This window comes from Botrytis cinerea, chromosome 6 (genome assembly GCF_000143535.2).
Source record: "Botrytis cinerea B05.10 chromosome 6, complete sequence".
Classification (NCBI taxonomy): Eukaryota; Fungi; Ascomycota; class Leotiomycetes; order Helotiales; family Sclerotiniaceae; genus Botrytis; species Botrytis cinerea.
In genome coordinates this window covers 2,322,348-2,337,985 of record NC_037315.1, presented here as the reverse complement: position 1 = coordinate 2,337,985, position 15,638 = coordinate 2,322,348, and the positions used below count along the sequence as shown (strand labels likewise).

The following is a 15,638-nucleotide window of genomic DNA, read 5'->3' as shown; positions in this document are numbered from 1 at the left end:
AGATCAAAGATCTCATAGCATATCGGCACATGGAGAATTTTCTAATAATAGTCACTGTCCCTCGGCAACGGGTGTGGCTTGCGAAGAGGGATAGAAGAATGGACTAGTAACGTGACGTCTAGACTCTTCCCCAGATGATCCGATAGCTTCTGCACAACATGTGACTCCCGATTCAAATAATGATGTGGTAAATCATTCAGAAGAAAATACTCAAGAACACTCCCGGCTCAACAAACTATTATTACTTCTAAATCACCTGACCCAATCGCTTTCATCTACCAGTTCCCTAAGAAGCACCATGCAGTCCATCTAACATCACCACATTATCCTGTTCCAAAGCTCACCATACTACCGACCCCTTCTCCTTCTCACACTATCAATCCATCCACCACAACAACTATTTCTCCATCACCCCCTCCACTCCCTTCTCCTCTCTCCCCTTCTCCTCTCTCCCCTTCTCCTCTCTCCCCTTCTCCTCTCTCCCCTTCTCCTCTCTCCCTCTCTCAGCCCCCCTAAATCCAAACCGGAAACAACAAAACCCTCGCGCAACTACTCGGCACATCATACGGATTCGGCGCATCAAAATACTTAATCATCTGAAAGAGTTGCGGCGCATTCAACCCATGAAACCACTCACAAACCACCCAACCATCCGCCTCCTCCTCATCGACCTGAAAGCCCGCGCTCCCTTCATTAACAAACTTTCCGCTTCCATATCCTGCGCTGATCGTCACCGGTTCCCATCGTGCATAGTTGGTATCGGATGGAAATGCATTGATGCTGAATGGATAGGGAGAGACGTCGAATTGAAGCTGCGAGGAATTGAAATACATGCGCGTACCGGTGTTGTTGGAGGAGTCTACGAAGACAGGATCGGCCGTTCCGGCGCCGGTATGCCAGGCTTCTACTTTGGGGGTGTTAGTTGTGTGTGGAAAGGAAAGAAAAAAAGGGGGGGGGGTAAAGGGAAAGGTAAGAAATCTAACGAGCAGGAAAAGAAAAAGATGGAAAAATTACTTACAAACCCATCCGTTATGCGTGTAATCACCATCGGTAACAGTCATGTGAAGATAAAACTCCCGAGTGTTGTTTAAAGTACCCGGAACCCAGGTATCCTGTCTCGACTCGATTGTTGGAGCTGCAGACACGAAACTGAGGATACTCGATGCCGCTATGGCGAGATGACGGATTGATACCATGTTGCTTGTCTGTTGTCTTTGGGATTATCTAGGAATCTAATATATGTATGTATGTGATACAGAATCGAAACTGGTGGAAATGGGAATGAGGACGATGAGAATGATGAAAATAAAAACCACTCCCACGCCATCCATCAGACTTTATATACCAAATCATCACTCAGTATTTCCCGCCACGACTCTAGACAATTCGTGCTTGCCTGCACTCCTTGCACTCCCTCCCTGCCCTCCAACGTCACAGTGCTTCATTCGTGTATGTATGTGTGTCCATGTCTGTCAACATTACGAGCTACTATTTTCAACCCCAGAGGAAACAACACACCATCATACTATCATTCACCTCCTTCGTATTCCCAACCCGAGATCGACCCCCAAATACAGAAAAGCCTGTGTTAACCTTACTAACCTTACTATCTAAGCTTCTGTGCCTATCTATGTACACAACTCTTCCTCGGACCTGACACGAGAGTCGCTAGAACGTACCTCCACCCGCTCTTTCGACCCCGCATCGCACGGAAGCCCGGTGGTGTACATAGCGTCGTGTCGTGGCACATCAAAAATACATCCACCGACTCGGGAAGCACAACGACGACGCAGCGCCGTCACCAACTATTCTATTTCGTATAGATAGGTAACCTTAGCTAGGTAGTGAAGATTATTAATTCTCCGCGCAATATCGAATATCCTGGTCGATCTATGGAAAATGATTTGACTATTTGCTGAAGATGATCTCTTTCTGTATTCACCACTCTAATAATTGCTAATCGCCAATAAAACATGAGGCACCAATAGAATATGATGGACGCCTTTGAGTGACGGTGGCGGCAAACGGGATCTCCGCCTCGTATCGGATTACGTGAGGGAGGGGAGGGGGATCTGCATACATGCATATATGCATGGAGATATGTAAGCTTCGTGTTTGGATGCTAGGGGACATCAGATGATGAAGATGAAGGTGTGGAAAAAATTGTATTTGTATTTGTATTTGTATTTGTACGATTCTGTGGCAGAAGAAAAAGGTCGGTTGGGTTGGAGTTTGGGGGTTGAGGTGGATTGGGCTGGGCTGGGCTGGGCTGGGCTAGGAGGGAGTGTATGATGGATGTGTGCGAGGTGAGATGTGCGTTGTATGTTGTGTTGTGCGAGGTGAGATGGTACGATGAGATTCACGATGTGGGAATACGATTTACACTTTTGTCGGAATGTGGCGGTTTGCACTGCATTGAGGTTTCGAGGAGAATTCTGTTTCTTATAAAAATAGATTAGATGAGATGAGTATTTTTGTACATCTTGCCTCCTAAAGGTATCCTGAATGTTCAACAAAGCTAAATTGAGATTTTAAAAGCTTTCCTGAGACCCCTCTCCATTTGGAAGATCTGGTAGTATCATGCATGGCGTCAGCCGCGAACACAAACATGTGCATATAGATTCTTCAATCCATACCTTCGTCCCCTTCCCTTCCCTCCACCTATCCTTTCCAATCTCCAGAACTGCTCGTTTTAATATCCAACAGAGTCTATCATAGCTTCTTCTGCAAACCGAACTCCCCCTCAACTAACTCCAATATCTTCCTCGCAGCATCTCTTCGACCTCCATACTTGTTATTAACCAACTCTCCCATTTCCTTTGCTTTCTGCTTGATTGAACTATCTTCCGTAACTTTAATCAACGCATTTCCCAATTCTCCTCCCTCAACACCAGGTGCACACCCCTTACTTCCCCAAACACCAATACCGAAAAACTCCATCTTCTCCGTATAATCATACGTATCAAACCAACACGGTAATGCCAATTGCGGAGTTCCAGTCTCAACGCTTTCGTAGTACGAATTCGCGCCGCCGTGATGAACAGATGCGACGATGTGACCTGAGCGAAGAATAGATATTGGTTCTGCTTTGAGCCAAGGTACGAGTTTCACTTGCGAGGCGATCGGTGCGAGGATCTCGGTGATGGCGGGATCGGGACCTGGAGATATAGGCTTGAGCTTCCAGAGAACTTGGATGGATGGGTTTTTGGAGAGGAGGATGCGGATTGCGGCGGCGATGTTGCGGTTGAATTCTTTGCTTCCGTATACATGTGATCCAAGATTGATAAGGACGGTAGGCTTTTTCTTCAGCCATTCTAAAAGTTCTGGATCGGTTTGAGAGAGTGGATAGGAGGGTATGGTGAGGGGTCCACAGGTCGTCACATTCTCGGGAATGTATGGAAGCTTGAGATCAAACTCTCGTCCTGTAGGGAGCAAGTAATGAACATCTCTGGAGTACGGAACAAAGAATGGATATTGGCCGGGAATGTTTGCATTTTTGCGTCCAGCTTCGATAGATTTGATGTTTGGAGATGTGATGACGATGATAATGAGACGAATCATGAGGATAATGTTCAATGGAATAAGATACCATGGAAGTGGAAAGTTATAGCCAGAACAATCACTAATCGATATTGTCAATTGTAGATCACGAAGGAAAAAGGATAAACTTACGCAGCTACACCCCACAGTGCAAAGCCATTCGGTTGAGCTTGAGCCAAAGTATCTTTGAAACTATTAGGAGTAATACTCATAGTTTTCTTTCCCAAGATAGCACAAGCATCGAAGCCCTGTGCACAAAGCTTTTCCACAACAACGCCGTCTGGATTAACCTTCTCGATAATTTCAACACAAGAATGAACACCCTTCACATACTCATCAGGAGTATAAGAAGACAAAACACTCGGAATCTTAGCATAGATTCTCCACGCCTCTCGGAATCCAACCCCATGACGCATAGCTTCCTGATCAGGAGCCACTGACGCGAGTTTCTCCACCATGCCCGGACTATCGATCGGATGAAAAACTGCTTTGATACTACCAGGCGGGATTGGGCCATACTCGCCAGCATTCAATTCATCAACGCGGGTTCGAATGGGGGAACGAAAGTTTCCATAATCGATGATATCAGAGACTTCTTTCGCAACAGCAGGAGCTTCAAAGGAGGCGATATGAACCTCTACGTTGTTGAGGATAAGTTCATAGGCAGTTGCGAAGACCACGTTACTTTGGCCATACTCGCTATTTGTCAGGAAAAGAATTTTTCGAGGGGGGTTTGCGGTTCCCATGTTTGAATTGGTGGTAGGAGGTATTTATCTTGAGAATCAGAAGACAGTTGTTTTCAGAAGATGTTGGGAAGCTGGTCGAGAACTTCCAAGACTATATGCTTCTTAGCAGGCTGTACTAGCCAATTTGAAGTTATTCACTTGAGAGTGGGGGCTCTTCACCCAACTGTACTATATGTATGACGAAATGTATGAAGTATATACTGTAGTCGTTTCTCTCCTCTCGCTTCCGCTTAATGACTGAGCCTCGACAAATAGCAATTGACTTACAATTAATGATCGTACAGCGATGTAGTCTAGATAAAAAATTGATTTGTTATTTCGATTGTGGATTAGTAAACCTTTTGGTAAATTCTTGGCCTCGATCAATATCTGCACAGACATGAATTAGTAGTGAGAGGGTGATTTTATCCATAACGCAGTGCACCACTCCTGTCATCCCAAGCTAAAAGGCGATGTATCCACTAAAAACACCCCGCACTTCTTTTAATCTCTGCCTTCTCAACTCCGGAGTGAATCTCAATGACGGAATGCATGAGATACCTACCTAGGCACAGTTTTCGGCTATGAAGGTTGTAGTCGAAATTGGCGAGTTTAATTTGATCATATTATTGTAGCCGCGCTGAATCTTCTCACTGCGTATAGGTATTCACCATGTATTGCTTCTAAACAGTCAGATTAATAGATCAATTTACGCGAAAGATCTCAAACGTATCGTGGTTGTTAACAATAGGTTCCTCTCCGAAGTAATCGTGGTTATTAACACTAGAATTCTCTCCAAAGGAATCGTCTTGTGTCGAACAAGGACTCTTGACAGCAGGATGAGTTGGCTCCTGACCGTGGCTGTAAATCGGAGTGTCGATGTGACATTCTCCCGCAAAGGCATATTCTAAATACGGAGGCTCATAATCTCCCAAAGATCGGCGAGAAAGATATTGAATCGTGTTTTCTATATTCGCAGGTGGCTCCACATTTCGCCGAAGAGTAAAAGGGGTGATTAGATCGGGATTCAGCCAACAAATAGCATCTCCTCTCATATCCATCACTGGCACTAAAATTAGAGTTCCGCCTTCAAATGTGGTAAACCTTCTGTCGTAAAGAACCTCTGAAAGGGCCATCTGAGCTATTTCATCCTCATAATTACGGCATGAGCCCATATGATAACACTCATTGTGGAAACGAACAGGCTCGCAGCTTCCTAGTTGCTGTGGAAGAATTCTTCATTCATCTTTGAGACTATGTTGTATGGAGAAACAGTTCGGGCGATCTCGTCAATCCTCTCTATTAGACACTCTGTGACTGCGTTTGAACATTGATGAGTGATTGTGGACGCCGCGGTGCAGAGTTTTTGGAGGATGATTTTCTGGCGTTGCTAACTGTAAAGCGGTCCAATACCATCGCACCAGTGATTATAACATCGAGTCAGAACCTGAATGCAGACCTTTTCGCGTGGACTCACTCCTTGTAGTAGACGACGAAGATGGGCTTTCAGCAACTTCCAGCCAGTCTACACTAGAGTGAAAGCACGAAAGACCTTTGTAATACTGCCTGCCCGCCAACTAGAGCATACGAAGGATGTGTTGAGCCACGTACATAATATTGAAGAAACATTTACTTGTACTTCAGACCGAATCCGGGACATAGTGCTACTACGGATATGTTCAAATTCCCACAAACATCGGTAAGAATGCGGAGACCCTTTCAATATCCAGTCAGATACCCATGAAGGTAGTCCAGGTTATTTTCCCTTACACCAACAATCATTGCAGTTTCTTTAGAAGGCAAAACTTCCAATCTTCCGCCTAGATATGTCTTAATGCAGTGGCGAGCTAAACTCACGAAGGCTTTATCTACACTCTTGGAATATTCAATCGCTATCTCCTCTGCCTCAAAATCATCCTGATATAGTGAGGCCTACACGATACTTTTATGTGCAAAGATGATATCGCGAGGATCAGAAGTCCCTAGTCCTCTTCTAGTAGTCAAGAGGTTGACCAGATTCTCTATCATAGGGGCGTCTTGTAGCTAACTTAAGTTGCTTCGCTTTTCATTCGTCGCAAACAATCCACGATATGGTTCCGATGGCAGGGAGAAAGGGTAGGTCGAGTTTGATAAACTTTCGATAGCCTGGAAGAAACGTTCTCAACTGAAACGGTGTCGCCAACACTGCACCCACGGGTCTACTGAAAAGAGCAGCTCTTGAAAACCCCAGAATCTGGTGATCCAAGGTCGCTCCAATACTTCCCAGAAGAAATGTGTTCATCTTTCATGATTCTCTGTCGTTGGAATTCTTATTCCGTTGAAAATGTAGCCCAGTATGTCTGCTGCCGTTGCGTTTCGATGACCTAGATCAATCGACATTGTTCCCTCAAAGGGCCATGAATATCACGCAGGACGGAATCGAGGTTAGCTATGATCCCAATAATTTCTTTATCGATATATATCACTTTTTTCTTTTCCGGATTGCCCCAAAAATAAGATCGAGCCGTATATACACCAAAAATATCTCGAAGGACCAGATGCCTCATTGCCACGCCTACGGCGATTTCTATTAGTATTTTCTGACGCGGTGATGATTGCTCATAGGATTCTTAAATATGATTTGTGACAGACAGGGAGTGTTTTCGAATTGAGAGGTAGATGGGTGAGATTGGGATGTTCACGCAGATATGAAATATAGGAGACAGCAAACTTGAGTACTATACTTTACCTCCCACAGCGGAACTCTCCTAGGGCGGAACTTCAATCTCTGTGATTTCATAAGACATACAGTATACCTATTATGTTCCCAAATAGTTTTCTTCTAACAAAAGCATCGAATTCTTTCTACTTGCCATACCTGCCTTTAAAACTTTACTCAGTCCAAAGGTTGATTTTTAAATTTTCAATAGCATGAGCACTTGTGAGCTCATTGAAGCATTTGTACTTCTTGTCAATAGTGCGCATCAATTCGCAATCCATGCAAAGGCAAGATACTTTTAGCTCCTTGAAGGTCCCGATGCAGACCTTCAAGCTGTTCTTCAAGAGTATGCAAGAGGACTTTGCATAATGCACACTGCATGTCTAAATATTCGTACTTTGCTTGAAGTCCCGTCTCTTCAGACCTTGAAAACTTCTCCCTTTACAAAAGTTTCCTATCAGTTGCGGTCATTATTTCATGATGGGTTTGCCAATTCGCGCATGTAAAAATCTTTCAACGGATACTTCCACTCTTGAGGAATATATATCAAACAAAACTTTCTCTATTATAAAAACGAACCTCCTTTAGCAATAATAGATAGAGGGAAATGTATGTCTATGATTCGCAACTATGAAGTTTTAAGGGCGGAAAGTATTGAAAAAGGTGATGGTAGTGGTTGCGATGGATGTATGGGAAAGGCATTTTGCGTGCAAGTCAAGGGGACGAGAAACGGCACAACAGTTAGATTGATATCTTGCGATGATAAGATTCAACTTATAGGTGGGAGTGAGAGGGGGTGCGAAGAGGGAAGGGAAATACTTTAGCATAGTCATAGAATTTAATGCTTGATACATGTCCTTTACTTATTTTGACTTGATATCTTTTGTGTAAGCGCAGATCTCTTCTCTCTCTACCCACAGATTAGATGCTTGAATATCTCTTGTGACTGCCGTCACAGTCAACAAAACGGATCCTCCTTCTTGGCACACAAGTTTTATAATTCCTTCGTTCTTCGTAGTCACCGATCACTGTATTTTTACCTCAGATGGCGGAGAAAGGTATAGCTATTCGGATCTTTATATTACCTATTTAGGATTCTGACTTAATATGTCCTAATACTCCTACTGATGATATATCATGTTCAGCCTCTGGTAGATGTTAATTAAACTAATATGACTAATATTTCTACTACTACTTGGCTGTATACCCCTCATCGCCGATCTACACCCTCGTTCAGATTTCACTTATATCAGTAATTATATTCACTACATTTCTTGGCTTGATCATGGACCGTCACCTGCTCCTACTGATCACGCCATTGTTCTTCATGTTCCATCAAATTCCAATTATGTCCAGCCAAAGCAACGGCCTAATAAGTTTATTATTCACCCAATTGTGACCACTCCTCGGAGATTCCAGGGAAATTAAACCTAGGTTGTTATATCACATGGAGACTTTTCGGGAGCCAAATAGCATCCATCTATGTGACTCCACGCTGGCAATATCAATGTCATTTATTCACTGGCGGGATGTGGCTAAGAGAGCAAAGAGATTGGGGATTTCATAATATACTTTACATTTCAATGTATTTTAGTTTTCATTAATGTCGCTCATATACAAAGGAAGTTGAATCAAGAAAGAGTTTTTGGGGGGGGGGGGGGGTTTGTCCTCCTTATCCAAATTCCCTCTTGCGTTTCCACGTCTTACTAAAGTCATTCTTATACATGAAAATAGAATGCCACAACATAACTCTGTAAATTGGTATCATGATTAAAGTAACATTCTCACATTCATTAAAGGTCAAGTGAAGGCCAAGTGAATTAGAACTCAAAAAAAACCAGCCCCCATTTCGCTTAGCTCACTAGCGCCAAAAGATCTTCTATATCCTCTTCCGATTTTTCCTACAACTTTCCAAATTTTCTTCCAACATACACAACCTTCTTCTTCATCTTTTGAATCCTTGGGTGATCGCTTTTCAGATTTTTCATCTTCAACATGCGCTTTGTGGGTGCTGGCTTGTGGGTGATGGCTACAAGATTGAAGCTCATTCGGATTTTGAGACGTGGTGTCAAGCCTCGTTCCTTCATCTTAGTGAGATAGATCTAACTTCCTTTTCTTACTCGATGAGTATGAATACATTTTACCTTGTACCTTGGTTGTCAAAACTAGACCTATTACCTTTTGAAAGCGCGACATCTGCAAAGGTGTTGGACCTCATAAAGGTACAGGCATGTTTTTCGGAAATCGGAATGTCGCGTGCAATCGCAGCCAGAGGGGGTGGAAGTTGCAATAGCAATGGCAGTTGGCGTTGCAATTGCAGTGGAGGTGGAGAGGAGTTGCGATAGCACGCGATACCCGATATTGGGTTTGGCTGTTGGTGTTGGTGTTGAGCTTCGAATATTTCGAATCTTGAAACCTAATCACCTGAAGAACAAACACCTACACTGGCTTTGAATCTGCGTTTAGCTTCTCTATGGCTAGTTCGCACCAGCCTTTTAGGAACATATCTCATAGTAGTATCTTAGTCCATTAATTCAAATATGTTGATCTTCAAACTTCTTCTCGGTGACCTCGTTCATGCACTTGACTGTGAAACTGATATTGACTCTTCGCTCCCCATATTTCACTCTTTCAACCTTTCATTTCTTCTCTTTTTCACACTTCACACTGCACACTACGTATCATTTTGTATGGTGTCAGTTGAGCTTTTCTCATCTATCTTTCAAAAACACCTCACATCCCACAGCTTCACTCAGTTTTCTCTTGCTTCAATCTATGGCTATAAAAACGACTTTGATCAAAAGCCTCACTGTCTTCAGTTTGATTGAATCCACGTTCGACCTCGCTTTTAGTCTTCCAACGCCATCGTGTAAAGATTAATCTATGTGCCACTCCGTCCAAAACCGATAACCTGAATACTGACGCAACTCCAGGACATATTCCACCAGAGTATAAACATGCTACATGCTACATGCGTAGTGTAGGCTTACACCTCAGCTCAGCTTCTACTTAAGGGGCGAATCAAATGATCAAGAGCTTTCAAATTCCAGGTATCAATCATCGCCGACAATCTTCCTCAAATCCCGCTTTGGTTGTATCAATGCTAATGTCTCATTCCAGGAAACTTCAGCACATTCTCATCAATCAGTACAACGAACAAGAACTCGAGCCTCCCTATCCTACTCATATGCATTCAACCTAAAACACGATCTTCACAAAACCTCACAACACACTTTCTCAAGCAGAATCAAACAAATCGCCAGCACAAATAATACTGTCACATCTACGTGGATATTTGCAGCTTCCCAAGCAAAAGCGTGTTGGCTTCAGCATAAGGGGACTACCTATCCGAGTGGCCTGTAATGAATGACACCCCTCTACCTTTCCGCGTCCAAGGATTTCGGACTGACACTCAGGAGTCTCCTCCCCACTCTCATCCATCTAGTTCCGCGAGATTATCAACGAAATACCGATTGCGCGACCACAAAAAATATAGCTGGGCGCAAAGGATTGTTCCACTAAAAGCGAAGGATGAGGGACAAAGAGCTCAGCTTAAGGAATAAGTGATAAAAAAAGGCGGGGGCAGATATACATCTCGTTCTTACATGAGGCATAAACACACGTTTCAGCAAAGGCGCAGCAATGAACAAGCGCCTCAACAAGAGTGTTGGGCAACATTGCCCACTGTATGGTCGGAAGAGGCAAAGTATTTGACCATACTAAACAACTAATACATGATTTTCCTCTATTTGCTATTCAACACACGTTGCCTACCTCGCCCAGCTCTTACACCCGAACTTCCTCCCATTCCACCTCCCACACTTGCAATTTTCCCTACTATTTCGACGCCGCTCTTCTTGAGAGGAATTATCTTCTCCAACGTCGTATTTGAAGAGACGTTGACAATCTCGCTCACGTGGGTGAGGGCCAGAGCCAACTACGTCGAAAGTTGCTAAGATCTAGCCATAGTAGAAATGGACGGGTTTTGTGTACTTCGTGCAGAGCATGATTGTCTATGTGGTCGTCCTGGTGTGATATTTTGATTGTTTGCTGGTCTCTGGTTTGTGGAAATAATCGCTGCGTTGTGTGTATTGCGATTTTGTGGTGCCGTCGAAGCAAGTGCTGCGCTATGCAAATTGCTATTCTCCTTTGATGTATTTGATGCAGGCCGAGCAACTGCTTCGACGTTCGCACTGCGAGATGGTGGTGCCGCCGAAGCAAGTGCTCCACCACATAACATCACAACAAATTAACACGCACCCCATACACCCCACGCACAACAATCCACCTAAAACAAACAAACAGAAAGAAAAACACAGCAAGATACAAATACATACACATACACATACACATACACATACACATACACATAAATCTACATATATACTCCAGCACCTCAATCTCCATCTCAATCTTCATCTCCATATCCATCCCCAAGATTACTTTTCCTCTTGCTTTTCCTTTTCCTTTTCCTCTGCTTTTATAACTTGGCAAACCAATCATCCAATACAGGGACGAGAATTTTCCCGCCCATGATGAAGTTGCGGGTTTCCCATGAAAAGTCGGATAATATTGTGTTGATGTGCTGTTGAGATGGATTGGGGTTTATTCGATGTGTGAGGGATGGATTATATTGAGTTGGATTGGTAGATGGTAGATGGTAGATAGTAGATGATGGATGATGGAGAATAGAGAATGATTTATCGGTGGTAATGTAATAAAGGGAAAATAGAACAATTCCCCAAATGTGCATTCAAAACTTCAAAGCCAGTCTTCCCACTCGACAAAGTGAAGTGAGTGAAGTTAGGGGTAAGAAACTCGTTAGCCGAAAAATGAAAGAAACGAAAACTCTCATCAGTCACAGTCACACAAATTCAACCACACATTACAAGACGCATACATATTCATAAACGCATTCTTTCCTGTTTATTTCGCCAAAGAATTTAGATAAAAAACAACCTCTTAAGGGAAGGGTATCAAAAGACCATCCCGCTTCGCTTTATCGGCAAAGAATAAGCCAGTCGCAAATATCATACCGTGTTATCGTACATGATTTTCTTTCATTTAATATTCATGCTTGTGCCCGTCCATCCTTCCCTTCCTCTCTTTCTTATACCCCCCTACCAAAGTTTCCATTTCTAATCATCCATAGGTTTGTCCTCGAGACTCACCCCGACCTTCTGTTCCGCAGCAGGTTCTGGTACTTCGCCGATACTTCCTACGCTGTCTCTGTTACCCGATGCTACCATATCGAAATTCTTGCTCATTCTTGCAACGTTTCCATAAGGTTTTCTCCCAATGCTATTTCTCGAAACTTGACCACCTCGTCCTAAACTGTTTCTCTTTTCCACAGTTGGAAGACTAGAAACACTTGCAAGACTAGTCCTCTTTTCTACAGTAGCTTCCTCCATTCCATCTCCAGACCCAGGCATGTATGTAGCACTCGTAACACTAGGTGTGCTAGCTTCTGTTCCGTTGGCCAATGGTGACAAAGGAGAAGGCTTTGGTTCGACAACTGGACTAGCTTCGGCTGATGATGGAACTTCGAGACTTTGTCTCACGCTTCCTCGAGAGTTTCTAGTCGAATCGGTAGTAGCCGTGGGCGATGTTTGAACCGGAAATCGAGTCTCAGCTGCGGGTGGCCCTGAGCTCCTATCTCTCCGGTGACCACGTGGACTTGGTGCAGGACTAGTGGCGCGACTTCTTGCTCCACCAGCCGCAATGATTGCCTTTTGTCTAGCTTCCATATTGGCTCGCCTGTTGCTTTCATCAGTGCTAATAGCTCTAGGTCTTCTGGTATCAATATTTGACGCAGAATTGAGCGACGAAGCTCGCTTAAGTTCAGAGAAGATAGCGTCCTTATGAGCAAAGAGATCGCGAATCAAGCGGTATGAATACTTTTCTTCCATGGTCATTGAGGTTTCAGTCTTTGGTCGAAGGATGCATGGAGCAAGGATGGTTGCGAGTTCGGAAATATAAGCCTCATCCGCAGAAGTAAGTTCAATTAATCTAGTGAAATGGGTCATGAGGGCATCCAAAGTGGCAATGTTGGCCAACCTAAGCTGACTGAGGGTATTTTGTAGAACAGAGATACGAGCTGAGTCGGTAGATTCGGATGCTGGCGTTGAATAGATCGTTTTCATAATTTCGTAAACATGAGATGACACTAAAGAATCTATGACAACAAGTTAGTTGAGACATTTCATAAGACGATTGAAAGGGCTGTGCTTACCTGGTAATTCCAGTAAATACAGTTTAAGAACGCTTGCAATAATAGGAATTTCATATGGCTCCAAAGTTTCAATAGGAAATGGTTTCCCGGTGTTGAGAACATCTCGTACTCGGTGAGTTTGATGAAGGGGAACATCAACCAACCAAACACTTCTCCTAGCTGGGTCGCCTTCAAGATCAGGATATCTGTTGTCAAGGAAGGTGAGAATAGTGGTAATGATGACTGGTACCCTCTTTCTGTCTCCACGAGCCCGGGCTTCCAGATCAACACCGAAAGTTTGTTCGTCTGCAGAGTTGTAATAATTCTCGTAAACAATAACCTTTGGCGCAAATCCACCAGTGCGGTAGTTTTCGAGAAGATATCGCAAATCTCCAAGAGGTTGGACGGTTTCTTGGTAAAGCATCATCTTATCGACTGTTGATTGCAGACTAGGAATGACATTGCTTATCGTTCCGGAAAAGTCGAGAATAATGGTCTTGATAGCCTTGAGTCTGTCAAGCTCACAACGTTCCAAATACCTCAAATGCTCAAAGATAGCCTCCTCCAATTGACATCGCAAATGATCCAATTTTCTCACACCTTGCTTGTACCTCTCATCTGCCTCTGAGGCTTCCCTGCGAAGGCGGTCGCCTGGAGTTTCGTTTGGATGTTGATTGTTCAAAGGATTCCAGCCCGCTAAGTATTCAGAGACTGATCCAACGACAGGAGAATCTGCAAAATCGGAATTGGACGCGATAGAGAAAGTGCGGCCTACTTGGGGCTTCTTTTCGGGAATTCCTGTCAATTGGAAACCCTTTGGTCGCCATTGGTAGAACATCTTGGAACTATTTGCGAAAACATTGCCAACATTTCCAATCAATCGTAGAAAGCCGTGCGATACCAAATCCTGTCCAATACGTTCAGCGTGACTGACACTTGTTGCTCCCATAAATTTCTGAAAGTATTCCACTATATCTGCACCACATGTAGTATTTTGATACGTGCCCAAGATTGGAACTTTTGTATCGACCAGTTTGATTGTTTGTAAAAGGTGGGTTAAAATCTTCTTGACTTGCTCCGAACTGTAGATTTCATCACCAATCTCCAGAGATTGGTCATCCTCTTCATCGTCCTTATCGCCAACCTTAATCTCTGGGATCTTGGCCTTCGGACTGGTTTCTGGATCCTGGAAAGCAAGTTTATTTTCCTCTTCAATATCTTCCACCAGCCGACACTTATTAAAGTAATGGCTACGCAACTTCTTGACCAGCTCTGCTTGTTTGTCGTGAAGTTTTATCCGGGCCTGAAGATCATCTTGTGAATTTTGAACTCGATTTTCATGTGCATCACACCAGCGCGAAAAAGGGGCGACGACTAGATCTCGGATGCTCTGTGCGATTTTGCGGTGATTTTTCGCAGCTTCTTCCATTTCTGTCCGTACTCCATCGTATGCCTATAGAGCGTCAGTCAACCGCCCCCTCAACAAGACGAAGAAAAAGCTTCTGAATATCAATACCTTTCTAACGCTGGCTCCGTCGTCTCTGCCGAAACCTCCTGTTATTTTGTCCGTTGCTGATCCAATATCTCCTAATTTTATCCCATAGACATCTTCGGCTTCCGCACGCATTCGCGCAATGGTAAGAACCTGTTGGTTTTCGGCGACACCTTGCTGCAGTTTGCCGAATAGAACACCAAGACCTATTTCGACGTGGTTGAATTAGCACACGAATGCAGGAACGGATGGATACAGTGTGCAGAAAGAAGAAAGCCCCTTACCTCCAGCGTAATCTCCCGACCAAAAGGAATCCGCAAAATTGGGCGCCATTATTATGTACTCTTATCGTTGATTCGTGACTTCAATAATAGGGATTAATGTATTCGCTGATGCTCGCAAGGTGCAGAACTGTAGACGGAGAAAACAAAGAAGAGAAAATGCTTCGTGCAGAAAGGAAGCGGGCGTGTTGAACGAATGACAGATTTGCTGGAGAACTGGAGAAGTTTATGATGGACGAGGTCGAAAAAGCTGGGCAGGGAAATAGAAGGAAGGATTGCGGATTTTTAGTTGTGCAAGGGCCCTTTGGAACGAGGTTGACCGTTGATCTCGTTTACCCGGGGGTTTCAGAATGCTGCGATGGATGAAGCTATCGCCAAAGCTGTTGGATATGATTCAGCTGGAGAGTTTATCGAATGAAATGGGGGTTGTGTGACTACGAGGAGGAGGACAAAGACATCGACAGGGACATGGAGAAAAAGGAGTGTGATGGGGAGAGAGGTGTGAATCATGAGAAGAGACGAGATGATATGGTATTGTGATATATATAAACGGCGTAAGTTATATTAATTACCCGATTACTCCTTATTCATAGATTCAATGCTATATATCTCTAATTACCTAAACAATCTTAATATACGAGTAAATCGTAAAAGCACTTATTAGACTTTTGCAGTCTTCACTTCGTTTCTT

General features: G+C 43.7%; 4 protein-coding genes across 5 annotated transcripts; all 4 read right to left on the bottom strand.

Moving 5' to 3' along the window:
• Nucleotides 1–30: 30 nt before the first annotated feature.
• BCIN_06g06670 (hypothetical protein) lies at nucleotides 31–1,368 on the bottom strand. The gene is made up of 2 exons (XM_024693689.1): nucleotides 1,019–1,368; nucleotides 31–907 (listed from the first exon to the last, which is right to left on the bottom strand). Exons 1-2 carry the CDS (start codon nucleotides 1,194–1,196, stop codon nucleotides 513–515), a joined length of 573 nt encoding a protein of 190 aa, XP_024549475.1. The 5' UTR covers nucleotides 1,197–1,368; the 3' UTR covers nucleotides 31–512.
• A 784-nt stretch (nucleotides 1,369–2,152) lies between these two features.
• Nucleotides 2,153–4,606, bottom strand: BCIN_06g06660 (hypothetical protein). Of its 2 annotated transcripts, XM_024693688.1 has the most exons (3): nucleotides 4,446–4,606; nucleotides 3,673–4,377; nucleotides 2,153–3,622 (listed from the first exon to the last, which is right to left on the bottom strand). In XM_024693688.1, the coding sequence occupies exons 2-3, from the start codon at nucleotides 4,284–4,286 to the stop codon at nucleotides 2,713–2,715; spliced, it is 1,524 nt and encodes a 507-aa protein (XP_024549474.1). In that variant the 5' UTR covers nucleotides 4,287–4,377; nucleotides 4,446–4,606; the 3' UTR covers nucleotides 2,153–2,712. The 2 variants fall into 2 exon arrangements, with proteins under 2 accessions (XP_024549474.1, XP_001555185.2); XM_001555135.2 differs by having other exon boundaries at nucleotides 3,673–4,606.
• A 237-nt stretch (nucleotides 4,607–4,843) lies between these two features.
• Nucleotides 4,844–5,438, bottom strand: BCIN_06g06650 (hypothetical protein). Its single transcript, XM_001555136.2, has one exon. The coding sequence runs from the start codon at nucleotides 5,399–5,401 to the stop codon at nucleotides 4,970–4,972; it is 432 nt and encodes a 143-aa protein (XP_001555186.2). The 5' UTR covers nucleotides 5,402–5,438; the 3' UTR covers nucleotides 4,844–4,969.
• Nucleotides 5,439–11,860: 6,422 nt separating this feature from the next.
• Nucleotides 11,861–15,623, bottom strand: Bcrgd2. The gene is made up of 4 exons (XM_024693687.1): nucleotides 14,951–15,623; nucleotides 14,691–14,872; nucleotides 13,196–14,627; nucleotides 11,861–13,138 (listed from the first exon to the last, which is right to left on the bottom strand). Exons 1-4 carry the CDS (start codon nucleotides 14,997–14,999, stop codon nucleotides 12,102–12,104), a joined length of 2,700 nt encoding a protein of 899 aa, XP_024549473.1. The 5' UTR covers nucleotides 15,000–15,623; the 3' UTR covers nucleotides 11,861–12,101.
• Nucleotides 15,624–15,638: the final 15 nt, after the last annotated feature.

Bases quoted from the DNA above. Each gene is read 5' to 3' on its own strand.
- BCIN_06g06660 (XM_001555135.2), bottom strand. From the start codon at position 4,286: ATGGGAACCGCAAACCCCCCTCGAAAAATTCTTTTCCTGACAAATAGC. The intron at 3,623-3,672 runs GTAAGTTTATCC...AATATCGATTAG, and splicing joins GCACTGTGGGGTGTAGCTGC to TGATTGTTCTGGCTATAACT.
- Bcrgd2 (XM_024693687.1), bottom strand. From the start codon at position 14,999: ATGGCGCCCAATTTTGCGGATTCCTTTTGGTCGGGAGATTACGCTGGA. The intron at 14,873-14,950 runs GTAAGGGGCTTT...ACGTCGAAATAG, and splicing joins GTCGGGAGATTACGCTGGAG to GTCTTGGTGTTCTATTCGGC. The intron at 13,139-13,195 runs GTAAGCACAGCC...TTGTTGTCATAG, and splicing joins GTATTTACTGGAATTACCAG to ATTCTTTAGTGTCATCTCAT.
- BCIN_06g06670 (XM_024693689.1), bottom strand. From the start codon at position 1,196: ATGGTATCAATCCGTCATCTCGCCATAGCGGCATCGAGTATCCTCAGT. The intron at 908-1,018 runs GTAAGTAATTTT...ACACCCCCAAAG, and splicing joins CACGCATAACGGATGGGTTT to TAGAAGCCTGGCATACCGGC.
- BCIN_06g06650 (XM_001555136.2), bottom strand. From the start codon at position 5,401: ATGGCCCTTTCAGAGGTTCTTTACGACAGAAGGTTTACCACATTTGAA.